Genomic DNA, 21543 nt, shown 5'->3' with positions numbered 1-21543 from the left:
GATATTAGACTTTTGTCAGATGCATAGTTTGCAAATATTTTCTGTCGCAGGTGAACAAAAACTATCTGGGCCAGTGGTGCCAGGGTAAAAGAATTTACCAAGACAGTTGTAGGTAGAAAAAAACAGATTTATTAGAGAAAGTAGGAAAATACGTTGCAAGGAGGCAACAGGCAGGCCAGCAGAAGAGAAGCTGACTGCACGGAAACAAAAGGCTTGCAGGAGATTTTATAGGATGGTTCTTAGGCTGTAGAGTGCTACGTGCAGTAGCAATAATGCCAGGGTTGCAGTGAGCTAGCTTACAGATGTCTGATGATAGTTGGGCACGGGAAGACTGTGAGTTATTTGCACAGGAGGGCTGTGTGTTCTGGACCATGAGGAAAGACAGACTTATAGCTTATTTGCTTTACCTCTTTGCTTTCTTCTGGTCCCACCAGCCTGACTCCTTTTCCCAAATTAGGACTTGACGTTTTCTCCATTCTCTAGGTTTTCTGTTTACTCTGTTGATAGTTTCTTTTACTGCACAGAAGCTCTTAAGTTAAATTAGGTCCCATTTGTCAATTTTTTTTTTTTTTTTTTTTTTTTTTTGAGACGGAGTCTTGCTCTGTCACCCAGGCTGGAGTGCAGTGGCACAATCTCGGCTCACTGCAAGCTCCACCTCCCGGGTTCAAGCCATTCTCCTGCCTCAGCCTCTCCAAGTAGCTGGGACTACAGACGCCCACCACCACGCCCGGCTAATTTTTTGTATTTTTTAGTAGAGACGGGGTTTCACCGTGGTCTCGATCTCCTGACCTCGTGATCCGCCCGCCTCGGCCTCCCAAAGTGCTGGGATTACAAGCGTGAGCCACCGCGCGTGTTTTGTTGTGATTGCTTTTGGTGTCTTTGCCATGAAATCTTTGCCAAGTCCTATGTTCAGAATGGTATATTCTAGGTTACTTTCCAGGGTTTTTATGATTTTAGGTTTTACATTTAAGTCATTAATTCACTTTAAGTTGATTTTTGTATATGGTGTAAGGTAAGAGTCCAGCTTCAGTCTTCTGCATATGGCTAGCCAGTTACTACAGCACCATTTATTGAATGAGGAGTCCTTTCCTCATTGCTTGTTTTTGTCGTCTTTGTCAAAGATCAGATGGTTGGAGTTGTACAGCATTATTTCTGGACTCTCTATTCTGTTCCGTTTGTCTATGTGTCTGCTTTTGTACCAGTACCCTGCTGTTTTGGTTACTGTGGCCTCGTAGTATAGTTTGAAGTTGAGTAACATAGTACCTCTTACTTTATTCTTTTGCTTAGGATTGCCTCAGCTATTCAGGCTCTGTTTTGCTTCCATATGAATTTTAAAGTAGTTTGTTCTAGTTCTGTGAAGACTGTCAATGGTAGTTTAATGAGAATAGCATTGAATCTATAAATTACTTTGGGCAGTATGGCCATTTTAATGATATTGAGTCTTCCTATCCATGAGCATGATAATTTTTTCCATTTGTTTGTGTCATCTCTAATTTCTCTGAGCAGTGTTTTGTAGTTCTTCTTGTAGAGATCTTTCACCTCCATAGTTAGCTGTATTCTTAGGTAATATGTGTGTATGTGGAAATTGTGAGTGGGATTATGTTCTTGATATGGGTCTCGGCTTGAGTGTTCTTTGTGTATAGGAATGCTGCTGATTTTTATATGTTGATTTTTTTTATCTTGAAACTTTGCTGAAGTTGTTTATCAGCTAAAGGAACTTTTGGGCCAAGATTTGGAGATTTGGGGTTTTCTAGACACAGGATCACATCATCTGCAAACAGGGATAGTTTGACTTCCGCTCTTCCTCTTTGAATGCCCTTTATTTCTTTCTCTGGCCTGATGCTCTGGTCAGGACTTTCAATACTATCTTGAATAAGAATGGTGAGGGAGGGCCGGGCACAGTGGCTTACACCTGTAATCCCAGCGCTTTAGGAGGCTGAGGTGGGTGGATCACAAGATGAGGATATCAAGATCATCCTGGCTAACATGATGAAACCTGGGCTCTACTAAAAAAAAAAAAAAAAATAGGACATGTGCCTGTAATCCCAGCTACTTGGGAGGCTGAGGGAGGAGAATTGCTTCAACCCGGGAAGCAGTGGTTGCAGTGAGCTGAGATTGCACCACTGCACTTCAGCCTGGCGACAGAGCAAGACTTCATCTCCAAAAAAAAAACAGTGGTGAGAGAGGGCATCTTTGTCTTCTGCTGATTTTCAAGAGCAATGCTTCCAGCTTTTGCCTATTCACTATGTTGTTGGCTGCGGGTTTGTCACTGATGGCTCTTATTATTTTGAAGTATGTTCCTCCAATGCCTAGTTTACTGAGCCTTTTTTTTTTTAAGATGGAGTCTCTCTCTGTTGTCAGGCTGGAGTGCAGTGGCATGATCTTGGCTCACTGTAACCTCCACCTTCCGGGTTCAAGTGATTCTCCTGCTTCAGCCTCCTGAGTAGCTGCGACTACAGGTGTGTGCCACCACGCCCAGCTGTTTTCATTTTTAGTAGAGACAGGGTTTCACCATGTTGGACAGGATGGTCTCAATCTCCTGACCTTGTAATCCACCTGCCTCGGCCTCCCAAAGTGCTGGGATTACAGGCGTGAACTGAGGATTTTTAACATGAAGTGCTGTTGAATTTTATCAAAAGCCTTTTCCGCATCTATTGAGATGAGCAGGTGGTTGTTGTCTTTCATTCTGCTTTATGTGATGGATCACATTTGTTGATTTGTATATGTTGAACTAACCTTGCATCCCAGGGGTAAAATCTACTTGATTGTGGTACATTAGCTTTTGATGTGCTGCTTGATTTGGTTTGTTAGTATTTTGTTAAGGATATTTGCATCTATGTTCATCAAGAGTATTGGTCTGAAGTTCTCTTTTTTTGTTGTGTTTCTGCCCGGTTTTGGTATCAGGATGATGCTGGCCTCAGAATGAGTTGGGGAGTCATCCCTTCTCCTCAATTTTTTTGGAATAATTTTAATAGGAATAGTACCAGGTCTTCTTTATCCATCTGGTAGAATTCAGCTGTGAATCCATCTGGTCCCAGGCTTTTTTTGGTTGGCAGGCTTTTTATTACTGACTGAATTTCAGAACTCATTATTGGTCTGTTTAGGAATTCAGTTTCTTCCTGGTTCAGTCTTGAGAGGGTGTATGTGTCCAGGAATTTATCCATTTCTTAAATATATATTCATCTATATTAGTCCATTATCATGCTGCTGATAAAGGCATACCTGAGATTGGGCAATTTACAAAAGAAGGAGGTTTAGTGGACTCGCAGTTCCACATGGCTGGGGAGGCCTCACAATCATGGTGGAAGGTGAAAAACACATCTCACATGGCAGCAGACAAGAGAAGAGGACTTGTGCAGGGAAACTCCCCTTCATAAAACCATCAAATCTCATGAGACTTATTCACTATCACAGGAATAGTATGGGAAAGACCTACCCCATGATTAAATTACCTGCCACCAGGTCCCTCCCACAACACGTGGGTATTATGGGACCTACAATTCAAGGTGAGATTTGGGTGGGGACACAGCCAAACCATATCATTCCACCACTGGCCCCTCCCAAATCTCATGTTCTCACATTTCAAAACCAATCATGCATTCTCAAGAGTACCCCAAAGTCTTATTTCTACATTAACTCAAAATCCACAGTCCAAATTCTCATCTGAGACAAGGCAAGTCCCTTCTGCCTATGAGCCTGTAAAATCAAAAGCAAGCTAGTTACTTCTTAGACACAATGAGGGTACAGGCATTGGATAAATGTACCCATTCCAAATGGAAGAAACTGGCCAAAATGAAGGGACTTAAAGGCCCCATGCAACTCTGAAATCCAGCAGAGCACTCAAATCTTAAACTCCAAAAAATGACCTCTTTGACTCCATATCTCACATCCAGGTCACATTGATGTAAGAGGTGGGTTCCCCTGGTCTTGAGCAGCTCCGCCTCTGTGGCTTTGCAGGATATAACCGCTCTCCAAGCTGCTTTCATGGGCTGGCATTGAGTGTCTGCAGCTTTTCCAGTGGGTGATGCAAGCTGTCAGTGGATCCATCATTCTGGAATCTGGAGGATGGTGCTCCTCTCTCAAAACTCCACTAGGCACTGCCCCATTGGGAACTCTGCATGAGGGTGTCCACTCCACATTTCCCTTCTGCACTGCCCTAGCAGAGGTTCTCCATGAGTGCCCTGCCCAGGCAGCAAACTTCTGCCTGGACATCCAGGCATTTCCATACATCCTCTGAAATCATGGCCTGAGCTCTATGTTGGCCCCTTTTAGTCACAGCTGGAGTGGCTGAAACACAGGGCACCAAGTCCAAAGACCGCATACAGCACGGGGACACTGGGCCCAACCCAGGAAACCATTTTTTCCTCCTAGGCCTCCAGGCCTGTGATGGGCAGGGCTGCCGTCAAGACCTCTGACATGGCTGGGCATGGTGGCTCACACCTGTAATCCTAGCACTCTGGGAGGCTGAGGCAGGTAGATCATGAGGTCAGGAGATCGAGACCATCCTGGCTAACACAGTGAAACCCTGTCTCTACTAAAAATACAAAAAATTAGCCAGGCATGGTGGCGGGTGCCTGTAGTCCCAGCTACTCAGGAGGCTGAGGCAGGAGAATGGCATGAACCTGGGAGGCAGAGCTTGCATTGAGCCAAGATCATGCCACTGCACTCCAGCCTGGGTGACAGAGCGAGACTCTGAAAAAAAAAAAAACCTCTGACATGCCTTGGAGACATTTTCCCCATTGTCTTGATGATTAACATTCAACTCCTCGTTACCCATGCAAATTTCTGCAGCCGGCTTGAATTTATCCTCAGAAAATTGGAGTTTCTTTTCTATTGCATTGTCAGGCTGCAAATTTTCCAAACATTTATGCTCTGCTTCCCTTATAAAACTGAATGGCTTTAACAACACGCAAGTAACCTCTGGAATGCTTTGCTGCTTAGAAATATCTTCTGCCAGATGCCCTAAATCATCTCTCTCAAGTTCAAAGTTCCACAAATCTCTAGGACGGTGCAAAATGCCACCAGTCTCTTTGCTAAAACATAATGAGTCACCTTTGCTACAGTTCCCAACAAGTTCCTCATTTCCATCTGAGACTACCTTAGCCTGGACTTTATTGTCCACATCACCATCAGCATTTTGGGCAAAGGCATTCAACAAGTCTCTAGGAAGTTCCAAAATTTCCCACATTTTCCTATCTTCTTCTGAGCCCTCCAAACTGTTCCAACCTCTGCCTGTTACCCAGTTCCAAAGTCACTTCCACATTTTCAGGTATCTTTTCAGCAGTGCTCCACTCTCCTCTATTAGTCTGTTATCATGCTGCTGACAAAGGTATACCTGAGACTGGGTAATTTACAAAAGAAAGAAATTTAATGGACTGACAGTTCCACATGGCTAGGGAGGCCTCACAATCATGATGGAAGGTGAAAGTCACATCTCACATGATGGCACACAAGACAAGAGAACTTGTGCAGGGAAACTCCTCTTTATAAAACTATCAGATCTTATGAGACTTATTCACTATCATGAGAATAATATGGGAAAAACCCACCCCCATGATTCAATTACCTCCCACCAGGTGCCTCCCATGGCATGTGAGAATTGTGGGAGCTACAATTCAAGGTGAGATTTGGATGGGAACACAGCCAAACCATATCAGCACCCAACACAGGAACACCCAGATTCATAAAGCAAGTTATTAGGGACCTTCAAAGAGACTTAGACTCCCATGCAATAATACTTGGAGATGTTAACAACCCACTGATAATATTAGACAGATCATCGAGACAAAAAATTAACAAAGATATTCAGGACTTGAACTCAGCACTGAATCAAATGGACCTGATAGTCATCTATAGAATTATCCACACCAAAACAACAGTATATACATTCTTCTCATCACCACATGGCATGTACTCTAAAATTGATCACATAATCGGAAGTCAAATACTCCTCAGCAAATGCACAAGAACTGAAATCATAAAAAACAATCTTTCAGACAACAGTGCAATGAAATTAGAAATTAAGACTAAGAAATTCATTCAAAACCATACAATTACGTGGAAGTTGAACCGCCTGCTCCTGAATGACTTTTGTGTAAATAATGAAATTAAGGAAGAAATTGAGAAGTTCTTTAAAACTGATGAGAACAATGATACAACATACCAGAATCTCTGGGACACAGCTAAGGCAGTGTTAAGCGGGAAATTTATGCATCAAATGCCCACATGAAAAAGTTAGGAAGACCTCAATTTAACAACCTAACATCACAACTAAAAGAACTGGTCAACCAGGTACAAACCAATATCAAGGCTAGCAGAAGACAAGAAATAACCAAAATCAGAGCTGAACTAAAGGAGATTGAGACAGAAAAAAAACACTCAAAAGATCAATGAATCCAGGAATTGGTTTCTTGAAAAAAATTAATAAAAAAAAGACCGCTAGTTAGACTAATAAAGAAGAAAAGAGAGAAGATTAAAATAATCACACTCAGAAATGACAATGGGGATTTACCACTGATCCCACAGAAACACAAATAACCATCAGAGAATATTAAAAACACCTCTATGCACATAAACTAGGAAACCTAGAAGAAATTGATAAATTTCTGGAAACATACACCCTCCCAAGACAGAACCAGGAAGAAATTGAATCCCTGAATAGACTGATAATGATCTCAGAAATTAAATCAGTAATAAGTAGACTACCAAACAAAAAAAACCCTAGGACTAGAATAATTCACAGCTGAATTCTGCCTGATGTACAAAGAAGAGCTGGTACCATTCCTGTTATAATTATTCCAAAAAATTGAGGAAGACGGATACCTCTCTAACTCATTCTATGAGGCCAGCATCATCAGGATCAGCACAAAAACCTGGCAGACACACACACAAAAGAAAACTTCAGGCAAATATTATTGATGAAGATTGATGCAAAAATCCTCCACAAAATACTGGCAAACCGAATCCAGCAGTACGTTAAAAAGCTAATCTACAATGATCAAGTATGCTTTATCCTGGTGATGCAAGGTTAGTTCAACATATGCAAATCAATAAATTTGATTCATTACATAAACAGTACTAAAGACAGAAGCCACATGATTAGCTCAATAGATGCAGGAATGGCTTTTGATAAAATTCAATATCCCTTCATGTTAAAAACTCTTAATAAACTGAGTATTAAGTGAACATAACTTAAAATAATAAGAGCCTTCTGTGACAACCCCACAGCTAATACCATACTAAATGGGAAAAAGCTGGAAGCATTCCCCTTGAAAACCAGCGCAAGACAAGGATACCCTCTCTCACTACTCCTGTCCAACATAGTATTGGAAGTCTTGGCCAGGGCAGTCATGCAAGAAAAAGAATTAAAGGGCATCCAAACAGGAAGAGAGGAAGTTGAACTATGCCTATTTGCAGATGGCATGATCCTGTATCAAGAAAACCCCATAGTCTCAGCCCCAAAGCTCTTTAAGCTAATGAACAACTTCAGCAAAGTCTTGGCATTCAAAATTAATGTGGAAAAATTACTAACATTCCTATACACCACAACAGTCAAGCTGAGAGCCAAATCAGGAACATAATCCTATTCACGATTGCCACACACACACAAAATACCTAGGAATACAGCTAACCAGTGAGGAGAAAGATCTCTACAAGGAAAACCACAAACCACTGCTCAAAGAAATCAGAGATGACACAAATAAATGGGAAAAAAATACCATGTTCATGGAAAAGGAAGAATCAACATTGTCTGGGCGCGGTGGCTCACATCTGTAATCCCAGCACTTCCAGAGGCCAAGGCAGGTGAATCACCTGAGGTCAGGAATTTGAGACCAGCCTGGCCAACATGGTGAAACCCCATCTCTAGTAAAAATACAAAAAAATTATCCAGGTGTGATGGTGTACACCTGTAATCCCAGCTACTAGGGAGGCTGAGGCAGGAGAATCACCTGAACCCAGGAGGTGGAGGTTTCAGTGAGTCGAAATCACGCCATTGCACTCCAGCCTGGGTGACAGAGCCAGACTCTATCTCAAAAAAAAAAAAAGGAAAAATCAATATGATGAAAGTGGCCATACTCCCACAAAGCAATTAGAGAATAGTTTATCAGTTTCTTTCTTTCTTTCTTTTTCTCTCCTTCCTTCCTTCTTTCTTTCTTCTTTCTTTTTCTTCCTTCTTTCCTTCCTTCCTTTTTCTTTTTCTTCTTTCTTTCCTTCCTTCCTTCCTTTCTTTCTGTCTCTCTTTCTTCTTTCTTTCTTCTTTCTTTTTTCTTTCTCTCTCTTTCTCTCTTCCTTTTCTTTCTCTCTTCCTTTTCTTTCTCCTTCCTTCCTTCTTTCCTTCTTTCCTTTCACCCTCCCTCCCTCCCTTCCCTCCCTCCTTCCCTTCTTCCTTCCTTCTTTTTCTCTCTTTCTCCTCCCTCCCTTCCTTTCTTCCATCTTTCCCTTCTTCCTTCCTCTCTCCCTCCCTTCTTTTTTCCTTCCTTTCTTCTTTCCTTCTTTCCTTTTTTTCCTCCCTCCCTCCCTTCCTTCTTTTTTCTCCTTCCTTCCTTCTTTCCTTCCTCCCTCCCTCCCTTCCTTCTTTTTGGAGACAGGATCTTGCTCTGTCAGATAGGCTGAAGTGCAGTGGCTCACTGCAGCCTTGAATTCCTGGGCTCAAGCAATCCTCCCACCTTAGCCTCCCAAGTAGCTGTGACTGTAGGGGCATGCCACCTCATCCACCCGACAAAAAACAAAAACAAAAACAAAACAAAACATTTGGCTGGGCATGGTGGCTCATGCCTGTAATCTCAGAACTTTGGGAGGTCAAGGCAAGTGGATCACGAGGTCAGGAGATCAAGACCATCCTGGCCAACATGGTGAAACCCTGTCTCTACTAAAAATACAAAAATTAGCTGGGCATGGTGGTGTGCACCTGTAGTCTCAGCTACTCGGGAGGCTGAGGCAGTAGAATTGTTTGAACCTGGGAGGCGGAGGTTGCAGTGAGCCGAGATCGCATCACTGCACTCCAGTCTGGCAACAGAGCGAGACTCCGTCTCAAAAAAAAAAAAAAAATGTAGACGCTGGGGTCTTGCTATGCTGTCAGGCTGGCCTCAAATTCCTGGCCTCAATTTATCCTTCCTCCTTGGCCTCCCAAAGTGCTGGGATTACAGGTATAAGCCATCATACTTGGCTAAGTTTGGCAGTTTCTTGAAAAACTAAACATATATTTCCATATGCCCATGAATTATATCCCAGACATTTATACCAGAGAAATGAAAACTCATGAACTCATGCTCATAGAAAAACCTTAAACACATGTTCAAAACAGCTTTATTTATAGTGACCCCAAACTAGAAACAGCAAAAATGTTCAATAGGCAAATAGTTAAACAAACTGTGCTGCATTTAGACCATGGAATACTACTTAGCAATAAAAAATAAAAGATTGTCGATATATGCAGCAGCTTGGATGGATCCCATGAGTATTATGCTAAGTGAAAAACACCAGTCACATACTGCATGATTCCATTTAAGTAGTATTTTCAAAATGACACTATTCTAGCGATTAATAGCAAAGAAATTAATGGCTTTAAGTTGTTAAGGTGATTGTGTGGGGGGAATTTGGCTATAAAGGGAAGCATGACGAAGATCTCTGTGATACGGAATAGCTCTGTGCTTGATTTACATGAATCTACAAATGTGATAAGACATATGCATAAAACTATACACACACATTGTATCAAGGTATTTTCTTGGTTTTGCTACTGTGCTATAATTACTTAAAATATAAACATTTGGAGAAACTGGGTGAAGGCGTACGCAGAATGTCTCTGTACTCTCTTTGCAATTTCCCATGAATCTATAATTATTTTAAAATAAGAAAATATTAAAATGGCTTTCTTGCTGAAATCCTAAACCCCAGAATATCAAATGCTGGCAAGGATATAGAACAACAGGGACTCTCATTCATTGCTGGTAGGAATGCAAAATGATACAGCCATTTTGGAAGACATTCTAGTCATTTCTTACAAAGCTAAACATACTCTTACCATATGATCCAGCAATTGCACTTCTATGTATTTATCCAAAATGGAAAATTATGTCTGCACAAACATCTGTTCATGGATGTTTATAGCAGCTTTATTCATAATTGCCAAAAATTAGAAGCAACTAAGATGTCCTTCAATAGACTAATGGGTAAATAAACCATAGTACATTTATACAATAGAGTATTATTTAACATTAAAGAAAAATAAGCTATGAAGCTATGACAATATATGCAGGAAACCTGTATGCATATGGCTGAGCAAAAAAAATCTCATCTGAAAAAGCTCTATACTGTATGATTACAAGCATGTGACATTCTGGAAAAGGCAAAATAATAGTAAATAGCTCAGAGAATGCCAATGGTTCAGAGGGAGGAGGGAAGGATGAGTAGATGGAGCCTGGGGCATTTTTAGATCAGTGAAGCTATTTTGTATGATCCTGTAATGGTGGATGTATAATATTATGTATTTGTCAGAACCCATATAACTGTGTAATACAGAGTGAACCCTCGTATAACTATGAACTTTAGTTAATAATAATTGTCAGTATTGGTTCATCAATTTTAACAAGTGTACCACATTAATACAGGATGTTAAGCATTGTAGAAACTGGGGATGGTGGAGCTGTCTATACACTTTCTGCAATTTTTCTATTAACTTAAAACAGCTCTAAAAATAAAAGTCTATTAAAATGGTTTTCCTTTTTTTTTTGAGGCGGAGTCCCGCTTTGTCTCCCAGGCTGGAGTGCAGTGGTGTGATCTCGGCGCACTGCAAGCTCTGCCTCTCGGGTTCACACCATTCTCCCGCCTCAGCCTCTCGACTAGCTGGGACTACAGGCGCCCGCCACCACGCCCGGCTAATTTTTTGTATTTTTAGTAGAGACAGGGTTTCACCGTGTTAGCCAGGATGGTCTCAATCTCCTGACCCCGTGATCCGCCCACTTCGACCTCCCAAAGTGCTAGGATTACAGGCGTGAGCCACCGTGCCCAGCCAAAAATGGTTTTCTTACATGGTAATATATGGGTTTACTTTTTGCTTTCTTAATCCATACTTGTCTAAGTTTTAGTGTATTCTCTGTGTTAAGCTATTTATTTTATAATAAAGTTTGTAGTCATGTAAGAAAGACACTTGTACCTATTCTACCTTCAGTAGCCTCAAGATTCTGCTTTGATTCTCTGAACCAACAGTAGAGAAACTTTTTTTTTTTTTTTTTGAGACTGAGTCTCAGTCTGTTGCCAGGCAGGAGCGCAATGGTGTGATCTCGGCTCACTGCAACCTCTGCCTCCTGGATTCAAGCGATACTCCTGCCTCAACCTCCTGAGTAGCTGGGATTACAGGTGCCTATCACCACACCCGGCTAATTTTTGTATTTTTAGTAGAGATGGGGTTTTACCATGTTGGCCAGGATGGTCTTGATCTCCTGACCTCGTGATCCGCCCACCTCGGCCTCCCAAAGTGCTGGGATTACAGGCGTGAGCCACTGGGCCCAGCCAAGAAACTTCTTATTTATTAGTAAGGCTTAGAAGGTCATGATGCTTTGGTTTATCCTTGTTTTGTTTAGCTTCTCTTAGATTTTTATCATCAGGCTATAGAAATTTTGAGGAAAACAACAGAACTTATAATTTTTTGCAATATTTTATTATCACTAAGCATGTATCTAATTACTTTGCTTGCATTTTCCTTTTAATTCTGATATTAATTCAGTGTAGTAAAAATTAACACCAGTATTCTCATGAGTAATGTGAGGCTAAGTTAAGTAAGATACCAGTGAAAACATACCTAGCAAATGATACAGCCAAGCTGAAACCCAAGCCTAACTCATTTCAACAGCATTTATTTGCAGTCCACCACACTATCATGAATAGTTTATCTTTGTGGTTTATGGCAGGTTCTGGAAACTATTTTAGAAATAAATATCAAGTCATAGTTTTATAGACAAATGAGCAACAGTTCATTGTGTTTCAAATATTCTTTCCTCTCATCTTAATGTCATATCTTTCTCCCCAACCCCAAATTTCACTCAGCTTTTCCACTCAAAGACACATCTTCAAATATAAGATGGTTTCAAGAATCAGTCTGACTACTCTCTTGGTAATAAAATAGGCATCTGAGACTATGTCTAACAGAATGGGTAAGGCCAGTCTTCAGTGTCCAATCTCTTTGCTCATTAAATCTGGAATGAACGATGTTGATATGTAAGTCCTGCAATGTTTATGGATTCTTGTCTCTTCCTTCTCCCCACTCTAACCGCATCTGCTCCCCTCCATCCCATGCATTCTGAGATCCACACCTTGGGGTTTCAGATTCACTCTACTGAAGATACAGTTATATCATTGCTCAGTAGAGATCTCCCAACAAACCAACCCCACTTTAGGTTTTCCTGATGAGGACCAGACCACAACAAGAGGGTTGCCTGCAGATGCACAAAATGAGACCAAGCCTGGGATATGTCTGATGAATTCTAGAATTTATAAGATAAATTCAACATTCAGATATTTTACCAGGAAAGGATCACATATATTCCCCAGGACCAACTCCTCACCCCCGACCGCCACCCAAAGAACTGGCTTAAACACCAAAAATTCCACCCAAGATCATCAAAATAGTTTATTGTGTTCAGAAAAATCACAGTTTGAGGAAACCTTAAACAATAAGTACACAAGAGATGCCCCCATGGGCATTCCATAGCAGAGACAGACTCCTGTATGTTTTATTCCAGAGATGTTGCATGGTGGTAATAAAATGATGGGAAATAGAGGAAAATAGATACAGGAAAATGCAACAGACAGGGAAGCCAGCTAGATGTTAGAGTACGGAGCAATCGAGGAGGCATAACCACACTTGGGGTGGCTATAGGGCTGGAAAATGCTGAAGATGACTGCTTTCACTGAGGTCAAGGACTGGAATATTGCCAGCTTTGTAAAGCCATTAAAGCAGAAGTTTCTTCAGTGATCTTCTCTCTAAGAAACACCATCACCTATAGCAAGACACACATAGTTACTAAGGAATTTAAGATCAGTTTTGAGCTCCTTGCTTCAGATTCCTTCCTCTTGTCTCTTAATCCTTTGACTTTGCAAAATTCTTTCAACGTTCATCTAATCTTTCCAACATGAACTAACTGTATACCCTACTCTCCAACTGAACATAATAAGCACCCATGCTTTACCTTTTTTTACAGTTTCTGATACTACATTTGAGACTAAAGGAGCAAAAGCAGGCATTGGCCTCTAAGAGATTCCCATTTCATGCAATGAATTGACCCTAACCTGAAAGGAGCCAGGATCTGAGAATGCTTCTGAACTGATGACCTGCCCCAAGAAATACAAGCTAGGATGTGCCCAAATCTTGAGGCTTATTTTTCTAGATCCCTAGACTCAGTATTCTAATGTATTTTCTAGATCCCTAGACTCAGTATTCTAATGTGAAACAATGGTTTTAGGTACTGGAGATGATTTCTAAGACTGGAGCCGTGATAGAGGTGCCCGTCTATGGAAAGGGATGACAGACCCTGAAGCTCTGGGATACCAGATGATACCAATGTCTGATTCGTTCTGGCAAAGAGAAATCAAGAGCCACATCTGTTCCTACCTTTTCTCTTAAATGCATTACATTTCCTTTCCCCACCCTGTTTTCCTCCCTCAGATATCTCCGTATATGTCTTCCTCTGACCACACCTAACTCACCTCCATGTGCCTCACAGAGGCCCCCTGCGTTCTGCTGCATTGCTTTTGCGCACACCCTTGATGATGAAGATGGTCCCAGTGATGATGCCCACCAGACCCACAATCAGGCCCAGGGCACACACCACATTCTCTGTAGTCTCTGGGAGAGGGCTTGGAGCATCAAACTCTGGGGGGAAATAAGGCAGAGTACATGGTAATGAGTGTGGGAAGAAGTAACACTCAGAATCAAATGTAGGGTACTTAATAAAGAGAAAAGTTATTCATAGATTAAAGAAGAGGAAGACAGAATGATGTATTGAGAGAATTACAGATTAAAAAGAGGAGGAAGCTGGGTAGTAGAAGACAGTTGTATTAATTGTAGCAGGTATTATGAAACAGTTAGAACACCGAGTTTCACACAAGCATCATAGGAGGAAACCTTGAAATAAAGGAGATTGAGTGATGGTCCATACCCCAGTGCTTGAGAAGAGGCTCATCCAAGCCCCAGTGCTCCACCCTGCAGTCGTAAACATCCTCAGTTGAGGGCAGGAAGGGGAGATAGTGGAACTTGCGGAAAAGGTGGTCTTCCCTGGGCAGGAAGACTGTCTCTGACACTCCTGTGGTGACAGGTTTTCCATTTCGAAGCCACGTGACATTGACCACTGGTGGGGTGAACTTGTCGATGAAACAGATGAGGACATTGGGCTCTCTTAGTTCCACAGGGCTGTCTGTGAGCACAGTTACCTCTGGAGGTACTGGGGGACACATGACAGACATGACAGAAATCAGCCATCACTGCTTAGGCTCACCCCTCTCCCTCCCATGCTCAATTGTGGTACAAACCTATCTAAAAACCCTAAAGCTGAAAAAGTAGTTGAAATTGTGCCCTGAGAAATCTATGTCACATCCTCAGATAACAATCTCTGACAGCACCCCCTCCCCAAGAAATTGAGCCAATATCGAGGTATAAGATATCCAAGGACTTCCCTTCTGGCTCCCCCAGCATGAACTTAGAGCAATGACTTCATAGGAGATCATGGATGACAGAGACAAGACTTGAGCACATCAAGATAGGATCAAACCCATAAAGTTCTCAGACCTCTGGCATGAGAATTTGGGGCTTGTTTATGGCAAAGTTAGGCCCTTGGAGGGAAAATCAGTTACAATAATCTAACACAAAGAGCTGAAGCAACTACTTTCAAACTATGGATTCCCATGTCCAGGAGTGCAGCAGAGAGGAAGGTACCATTGGTGATCGGAGTATAGTTGGAGCGCTTTGTCATGATTTCCAGGTTGGCTTTGTCCACAGCTATGTTGGCCAATGCACCTTGAGCCTCAAAGCTGGCAAATCGTCCAAATTCTTCAAGCCGCCAGACCGTCTCCTTCTTTGCCATATCCACGTGGAAAATCTCATCACCATCAAAGTCAAACATAAACTCGCCTGATTGGTCAGGATTCAGATAGAACTCGGCCTGGATGATCACGTGTTCTTCTGAAAGGCAAGAAATGGAGAAAGAGAGTTGGGTGGGGGGAATCAGGAGTGGGAAATGAATAACCCACATACATGTAGGCAGGAAGTGGTGGAAAGAGATTGGGCCAAGAGGAATGAAAGAATGATGGTGAGTAGGGATGAGTGACAAGACAAGGTCTAGGTGAAGGCCATGCTGCTGAACAAAGCTGGGAGGGGAGAAACAAGAAGGACTGGTTATAAAAAGGGTGGATTGAAGGAGATGAGGGCTAAAGAACCCAGAGTCTTGTGAAGCTGTTGTTCGGCTCCATGTTACTAGCTGAGAAATTATTTTTTTTAGAAATCCAGCAGCAGCCCCTAAAGAGAAATGTTCTCTCACTTTCTTTACCCAGGCATTAAATACACTTAGGCCAGAATTCCAGAGCATCTCTTTCTCAGAACATTGTACTCTAAGAAGAGAGAAACGCTGTTTGAAAGGTTGGGTTTTAAACTCTGGGATCAAATAAAATCTTGAATTCTTATTCAGCAACTTACCTAGTGATCCTGAGCAGATTATTCTACCTATTTATGTGTAGTTTTCCTATTATGTAGCCCTGCTGTGGTTTTGATCTTGTCAGGGGTTTGTTTTTAAGATTAAATGAGATAAGGTGAGTAATTTCTTAATATATCAACAAGCCTGTAACAAGCACTGTTTACATTTTAGAGTCAGAAGCTCCTTTTTATTTAAGGGCCAAATCTATGGAAAATATAACTGGGGACTGAAGTACTCCAAAAATTAAAACTGAGACCTTGTAGTGTCGTAGAGCCCCTGCTTCCCGGCATCCAAACCCACACGGTGGTTACCTCTATGAGAAGGTTCACGTCTGGATTGACCTTGGCAAGTCCACCTTTTATCTTAATTCTCCTTAAATTGGGACTGTTATTACAGAACATGTTCTATTATGATTGACACTGAGAATAACCAACACCAAGGGAATAATGAACATGAAAAAGGAAAGCTACACTTGGAGAGTATGCTGCCTCTGTGGAGTGTGTCAATGAGTGGGAGATTTTTTTTTCCCTAGTCTTCAAAAATAAGGTGAGATATTTTGTTTTGTTTTGGTTTGGTTGTTTGAGACGGAGTCTTGCTCTATCACTAGGCTGGAGTGCAGTGGCGCCATCTCAGCTCACTGCAACCTCTGCCTCCCGGGTTCAAGCGATCCTCCTGCCTCAGCCTCCCGAGTAGCTGGGACTACAGGCATGCGCCACCACACCAAGCTAATTTTTTGTATTTTTAGTAGAGACAGGGTTTCACCATGTTGCCAAGGATGGTCTCGATCTCTTGACCTTGTGATCCCCCTGCCTTGGCCTCCCAAAGTGTTGGGATTACAGGCGTGAGCCACCGTGCCCAGCCAAGGTGAGAGATTTTAATGTTTGACTGTATATTGATAAGCCTAGGAATTTATTTACCATTTGCATCTGTGCAAACACACACAAATATACTAGCTGCCTCTTCACAAATCAAGGGAAGAGCCTCTGTCTTTCCAGGTAAGTATCCCTATGTATGGCTCTTTTGGGGCAATAGAAATCTACAATTGCCACTATGGGTGTGGGAGCTGGGTTATTACTTTGCTTATTTCAAGTCTACCTGACACCTTCTGTGGGGGTCACTCTGGGTGGAGAATACTTTTCTACAGTACATCTTTACAACAGCACCAATGTTGCTCTGGAGATGAGAGAGAATAATATCAGATTCCCCACTTCCTTACTTATTTTTCTACTGTCTTGGAAATATTACTAAGTTAACATGATATAAGATCTACTGTACCATGGAGATGCAAAGGCAGGGAATGGCTATCACTGTCCCATGAAGCAACTCATATCAGCATGCCTTCCCTCCCCTTTTCCTTGGGTAAATTGTTGCTTTTTGATGACTTTTCCTTCTAGTAATCTTCAACACAATATATGTGCTTAATATATACCGACAGGATTTACACTCCAAAAAATAACTACTGTATCATGTATTCAGATAAGAACAGGGCTAATAAATTTTCTTTTTTTTTTTCATTTAATTCTAGCAAAACTATGTGTGGTTTTTAGTTTTTAATTTTACTAATTTTCCAGAAAGAATAATTAAAGCCCAGAAATATAACTTGTTAATGCTTGCCAGAAAATATTCTTCCTCCCCCACCCCCAGTTTGGCTTGTAGAAGGACCGTGCTATTCATCAATACACAACTCAGTTTTGATCCTCTAAACCAAATTTGACTTACTTCAGTTTGTGGTGAGGGAAGAACTCCACCAAACCACAATTTGTTATACTTTCTGTCTAGACCACATAATACCTGTCACACTTTTCTTTCACTCCACACATTATATTCCAAATGTCCATAGGTCATTTCTCCAATGCTTCATAGTCTATTGTCCCAGATTTCATTCCCTCAGCACCTACCTTTGATAGCCCATGATTCCTGAGCTCTCATCAGCACAGCTATGATGAAAAATCCTAGCACGGGGACTCCACTTACGGCCATTTTCGTCTTGGGTGCTCTTTTGGGAGTCAGTAGAGCTCGGGATTGAGGCAGAACAGACAAGAATAAAAGAAAGGAGAATGTGGGGTGTAATAGAGTCTGCCATTAAAATGCAAATAAATTATTCATTGGCCAATCAGAAAAATATTTTGAGATGACGCATCTGTTGCTAGGGGAAGGGTTCTTGCAAAGGGTCCAGGACACAAGACACTCAGTTCATTGGATAAAGAAGTAAAGTTCTTAATCAAACAAACAGGACAACAACGACAACAAATCAAGTATTTAAGACTGTTAGTTAATCACGGACAGACTCTTTAATCCCAATCTGAGTTCTAGACAGGGATATATCTGAAGCACATTAGTGAGAACAGAATCAATGGAAACACCTAAAGTGAGAGCTAAATACAGATCATATGTCTGTGCCATGACAGCTGGAGAGTTTGTGTAAGGGACAATAAATTACCCAAATAGAAGGTAAATTGTCAGGCCATGGAGATTGTCTGAATTTTGGCGGTACTGAGGACATAGCTTCACTAAAGAAGCTCTTTCATGCTTCTTGGAGTCCTAGACTTCAAGATGATCAACTCAGGCCAAGAGCTTGGGATGGCTGGCATTGTGTCTCATTTAGAGAAAATCAGAGGAGAAACTCTGAGGTTCAACACTCTCAACACTGGAGAAGGATGGAAGGCTATATCTTGAAACACAAGTAGTAGTTAGTGGAAATAGTGGGCTGTAAAGGAGCTACCTTCTTCTCATCTCTACCATCTTATATATGACAAGAGATTGGAGTTGACTAATGGACACACCTCATTTGAGGATTCAGGTCAATGAATATGAGAGAGTATAGTGGGCAAAGCCCATTCTTTTTTGTTGTTTTTTTTTAGACAGAGTCTTGCTCTGTCACCCAGGCTAGAGTTGGTGGCATGATCTCAGCTCATTGCAATCTCCACCTCCCGGGTTCAAGCGATTCTCCTGCCTCAGCCTCCTGAGTAGCTGGAATTACAGGCGCCCACCACCACGCCCAGCTAATTTTTGTATTTTTAGTAGGGAGGGCGTTTCACCATGTTGGTCAGGCTGGTCTCAAACTCCTGACGTCGTGATTTGCCCACCTTGGCCTCGCAAAGTGCTGGGATTACAGGCATGAGCCACCGCACCCAGCTGGCAAAACCTATTCTATTGTGAACGTTAGAGATAATAACCCACAGGAGGGCTTTAATATTCCTTCCCTCATGTCATAAGATTATGAAAGTTTTTCTCTTGTCATATGATTATTAAAGATCTGCTCTAAAGAATATATTTTGATTTTCAACATAGACAGTCCTGAAAATAAGAGACTTCAACTCTCATGTTTCTGAAAATACAGTGTTATGAAAAGGAAAATGTTAAGTTCTTTCCGTAGAAAGGACTGGGAATACAAATACTTCCATGAAGAGTGACCTGGCAGTGAGGGAGCCCATCAGATAGTGAGTCCATTGTTCTTTTTTTATTGTTGTTTTGTTTTCGAGATGGAGGTCTCGCTCTGTCGCCCAGGCTGGAGTGCAGCGGTGCGATCTCGGCTCACTGCAAGCTCTGCCTCCCGGGTTCACGCCATTCTCCTGCCTCAGCCTCCCGAGTAGCTGGGACTACAGGTGCCCGCCACCATGCTCGGCCATTTTTTTTTTTTTTTTTTTTTTTTTTGTATTTTTAGTAGAGACTGGGTTTCACCGTGTTAGCCAGGATGGTTTTGATCTCCTGACCTCGTGATCCGCCCGCTTCTGCCTCCCAAAGTGCTGGGATTACAGGCATGAGCCACTGCGCCTGGCCGGTGAGTCCATTGTTCAACATCAGTCATGACACATCTGCTTAGGGTGGATTTTCCACACTGTTGTGCTGAGGTCTTATCCTGCCATGCAGCCGTTCTCACAAGTTATGAACACAAACATTCCATATATTACTGATTATTTGATCACATCAAAGGGCTTTGAATGCACTGTGGCATTAACTCCTAGATCACTAGAAAGAGACCTACAGCATGGTCTCTCCTGCAATTTTTCAGGAATACCTTTCCTGAAAGGTAAAGAGTCAGGGGAATGGGCCAGGTGAGAGCCTATGGTATCAGTCTGTGCTGAGAGTCTGATCCTATGATTTAAGCTTGTCATCTCCTCTTTTAGAGGCAAAACCATGTATAATTTTCTATGTCTGCCCTTTGCTGGCTGCCATAATGCCTTGTTCTTAAATGGTGCTTCAGAAAAACATGGTAAATTCAAAGACATTTCATATATTATAATAGCACCTTCAATCCACATTGTTGCTCAGCAACTTATGACACTGTTTAGTCCGAAAACACTGATTGGTTCTTCTTGTGAGATTACTAAATTTGGGAGCCTTGAGAAATGACTTTCAGTTCCCTTTCTCTGTGATAGGAGAGAAGTTCCTATTTGGACAGTGCTCATGGTTCTCCGTTTTCTTTCAAACTCTAATTTCCTGTGTGTTTGAGGGAACTTCCAAAGGCACCTGAGTGAGGACTTCTTGGTGATGTCAAATGGTGAGGAGCCACTACAGCCACGAGAATTCAGTCAAGAAATGGAATCCCTGTAAGCAGTCTAAGCAGAACTGAATATATTACAGGGAATTAGCCCTTAAAACTGTTAGGGGGTCTGGAGGAGCACAAGTCACTGCAGACCCCTAATTTTAAAAGATCAGGAACCCACAGGAAGCCTCTGCTGATGTTGCAGATCCTCTAGATCCCCTAGGAGTAAATGTCTTTAGAACACAAGGCTGCTGCCAAAACTCATGTCTGTGAAACCTGTCCCTGAGATGGCTGTGGCCTAAATTCCACCTCCCAAATCTCATAATACTGAGTTGAACTGGAGAAATGTATTCCACATTCAGAGACCTGGGACAGAGCAAGCCTGAGAGATATAATATTCTTACATCTATTCCCTAAGACACAGACAGGACCAGAGAAGCAAATGGAAATTTTACAAAAATTACTGAATGCAAATATGTGTGTCTGTGTTTGTGTGTATATCCACAATAGATCACTCTGGTTCTCCCCACAGTGCCAAGCCTAAAAGCAGAGGACATATTCTTCTGGAGAAATAAGTTAGGGCTTTCACACTAGGCCTAGATCAAGTCTGGGACCTCAATACTTCATTTGTGTGGTTTGAATTCTGAGAACCTCCAGCCCCTTCTTTTAGCTTCCCTTCCACCACCCCCTACCCCCTTTTCCTTCTGCACTAAGGGTCTTCATGGTGTTTTTCTCCTACTAAGGACTTCCTACCAGAGGTGCTGAGGGAATATTGATCTAGGTATTTCCTTCTCAATTCACTACATAAGAAGCTTTTCTTGTGTCACTTTTTCACATCCTGAGAGGTCGCAGAAGCTGGTCTGCTGGAATAGATCCCTATCAGAATAAAAACTGTGAACTGTTGATATCAACAAGTGCACTAGGACATTAACAAATGTGCTAGGGCAGTGGGTTAATGGACCTTCCTAGCATGTCTTGTGTTAATAGAGGGCTCCATGATGACTGGACTCATCTTTAACCTGGGAGGATGGCAGTTTGAGTTTGATTCATTCTCTCTTCACCTCTACCTGAAACCTGATGCTTTAAAGACCAGAGTTATCTTTATATGGACCTCCTGGGGTGTGAAATTACCCCTCTTTACTTGAGTAGTCTTTGTAAATTAGAAAATGCATGCAGGTAGGGGTGTGTGTGTGTGTGTGTGTGTACGTGTGCACACTTAGAAACTTTGAATCCACATCTCAGAATATTTTCCTGCCGGCCAACTACAAGTTTCATTGCTATAACTTGAGCACCTATAGTCAGATTGTTCTATAATTCTCTGTGTTCTTGTCTGTTCTAAATGGCACAAGCTAAGTCTTATAATTGAGAGACTCT

The 21543-nt window shown here is 41.9% G+C and overlaps 1 protein-coding gene and 1 pseudogene across 1 annotated transcript; one reads left to right on the top strand and one right to left on the bottom strand.

Annotated features, from left to right (window-relative positions):
* The window catches only part of LOC116459783 (HLA class II histocompatibility antigen, DRB1 beta chain-like), a 37451-nt pseudogene extending 24199 nt beyond the window's left edge, over positions 1-13252 (top strand).
* Positions 12604-17745, bottom strand: LOC116460319 (HLA class II histocompatibility antigen, DR alpha chain). The gene is made up of 5 exons (XM_032141384.2): positions 17582-17745; positions 14930-15175; positions 14157-14438; positions 13705-13870; positions 12604-12998 (listed from the first exon to the last, which is right to left on the bottom strand). Exons 1-4 carry the CDS (start codon positions 17661-17663, stop codon positions 13716-13718), a joined length of 765 nt encoding a protein of 254 aa, XP_031997275.1. The 5' UTR covers positions 17664-17745; the 3' UTR covers positions 12604-12998; positions 13705-13715.
* Between the last annotated feature and the right edge of the window lie 3798 nt (positions 17746-21543).

This window comes from Hylobates moloch, unplaced genomic scaffold, assembly GCF_009828535.3.
Source record: "Hylobates moloch isolate HMO894 unplaced genomic scaffold, HMol_V3 SCAFFOLD_20, whole genome shotgun sequence".
Classification (NCBI taxonomy): domain Eukaryota; kingdom Metazoa; phylum Chordata; class Mammalia; order Primates; family Hylobatidae; genus Hylobates; species Hylobates moloch.
This window is presented reverse-complemented; position numbering and strand designations above follow the sequence as displayed.

Coding starts and splice junctions, on each gene's coding strand:
- LOC116460319 (XM_032141384.2), bottom strand. CDS start 17,663: ATGGCCGTAAGTGGAGTCCCCGTGCTAGGATTTTTCATCATAGCTGTG. Junction 15,176..17,581: donor GGAATCATGGGCTATCAAAG/GTAGGTGCTGAG, acceptor CTTGCCTTTCAG/AAGAACACGTGATCATCCAG. Junction 13,871..14,156: donor GCCTCTTCTCAAGCACTGGG/GTATGGACCATC, acceptor ATTTCCCCCCAG/AGTTTGATGCTCCAAGCCCT.